The sequence below is a fragment of the Capsicum annuum genome, unplaced genomic scaffold, assembly GCF_002878395.1.
Source record: "Capsicum annuum cultivar UCD-10X-F1 unplaced genomic scaffold, UCD10Xv1.1 ctg15067, whole genome shotgun sequence".
Classification (NCBI taxonomy): Eukaryota; Viridiplantae; Streptophyta; class Magnoliopsida; order Solanales; family Solanaceae; genus Capsicum; species Capsicum annuum.
In genome coordinates, this window is record NW_025820501.1 from 1 (window position 1) to 972 (window position 972).

Below are 972 nucleotides of genomic sequence, written 5' to 3' on the forward strand. Positions count from 1 at the left end.
ACAATTGTAGAATTGACCCACTCCCTCTAATTCTCAACTAACTATCAGCTCAACTACCTTTCTTGAACAATATCTCAATGTAACAGTAATAAACAGTGAACAGTGGCTAGTTTAACTAACTGTCAGTTATAACAGATTTTGCTGACATGGCAGATTCCAATTCTAATTAGCTAATTGTTGACATGGCAATTTCCAATTCTAATTAGCTAATTAGTGTAACATGTCTCTACTCAGAGTTTTGGGGACACAAGGATATGTTGCTGGAGAATATGCATTAACAGGACACTTGACTACCAAATCAGATGTTTACAGTTATGGGGTTGTCCTCTTAGAGTTGTTGACGGGCAGAGTTCCAGTTGATATGAAGAGATCTCCTGGAGACGGTGTTCTTGTTTCTTGGGCATTGCCCCGTCTCACTGATTGGGAAAAAGTTGTAGAGATAATGGATCCAGCGCTGGAGGGTCAGTATTCGATGAAAGAAGTTATTCAAGTTGCTGCTATTGCGGCAATGTGTGTACAACCGGAGGCTGATTACAGGCCACTGATGGCCAATATTGTGCAGTCTTTGGTTCCAGTGGTGAAACAACCACGTCCAGCGCTGAAGGCTGGTAGATGCTCTAGCTTTCACGCCACACAGTCCCCCATTGCTACACAATCTCCCAAGACTTAAGACTTCCTTCAAGCGACACATGCATATCTTCAACATTAGTTCTACCTTTTATGGAGTAACTCATTAAACTACAACATAAATGGACTAAATATAAACAAATAACTATTCTAATTTATTGCAACTCTACATATTAAGTAATAATAGAGATTACAACAACAACAACAATATACCCAGTATATTCCCACCGAGTAGGGTTAGGGGAGGGTAAGTGTATGTAGTCCATACCACTACCTCAGATGTTACCTTTCTCAATATAGAAGTGTCAACATAGGAGGAGAATTTCCTCACTACCAAAAAAATTG

At 39.7% G+C, this 972-nt stretch overlaps 1 protein-coding gene across 1 annotated transcript; it reads left to right on the forward strand.

Annotated features, from left to right (window-relative positions):
* The first annotated feature begins 220 nt into the window (after positions 1–220).
* Positions 221–670, forward strand: LOC124890309 (PTI1-like tyrosine-protein kinase 2). Its single transcript, XM_047402171.1, has one exon. It carries the CDS (start codon positions 221–223, stop codon positions 668–670), a length of 450 nt encoding a protein of 149 aa, XP_047258127.1.
* Positions 671–972: the final 302 nt, after the last annotated feature.

Excerpts from the sequence above, each read along its gene's own strand:
- LOC124890309 (XM_047402171.1), top strand. The coding sequence starts at position 221 with ATGTCTCTACTCAGAGTTTTGGGGACACAAGGATATGTTGCTGGAGAA.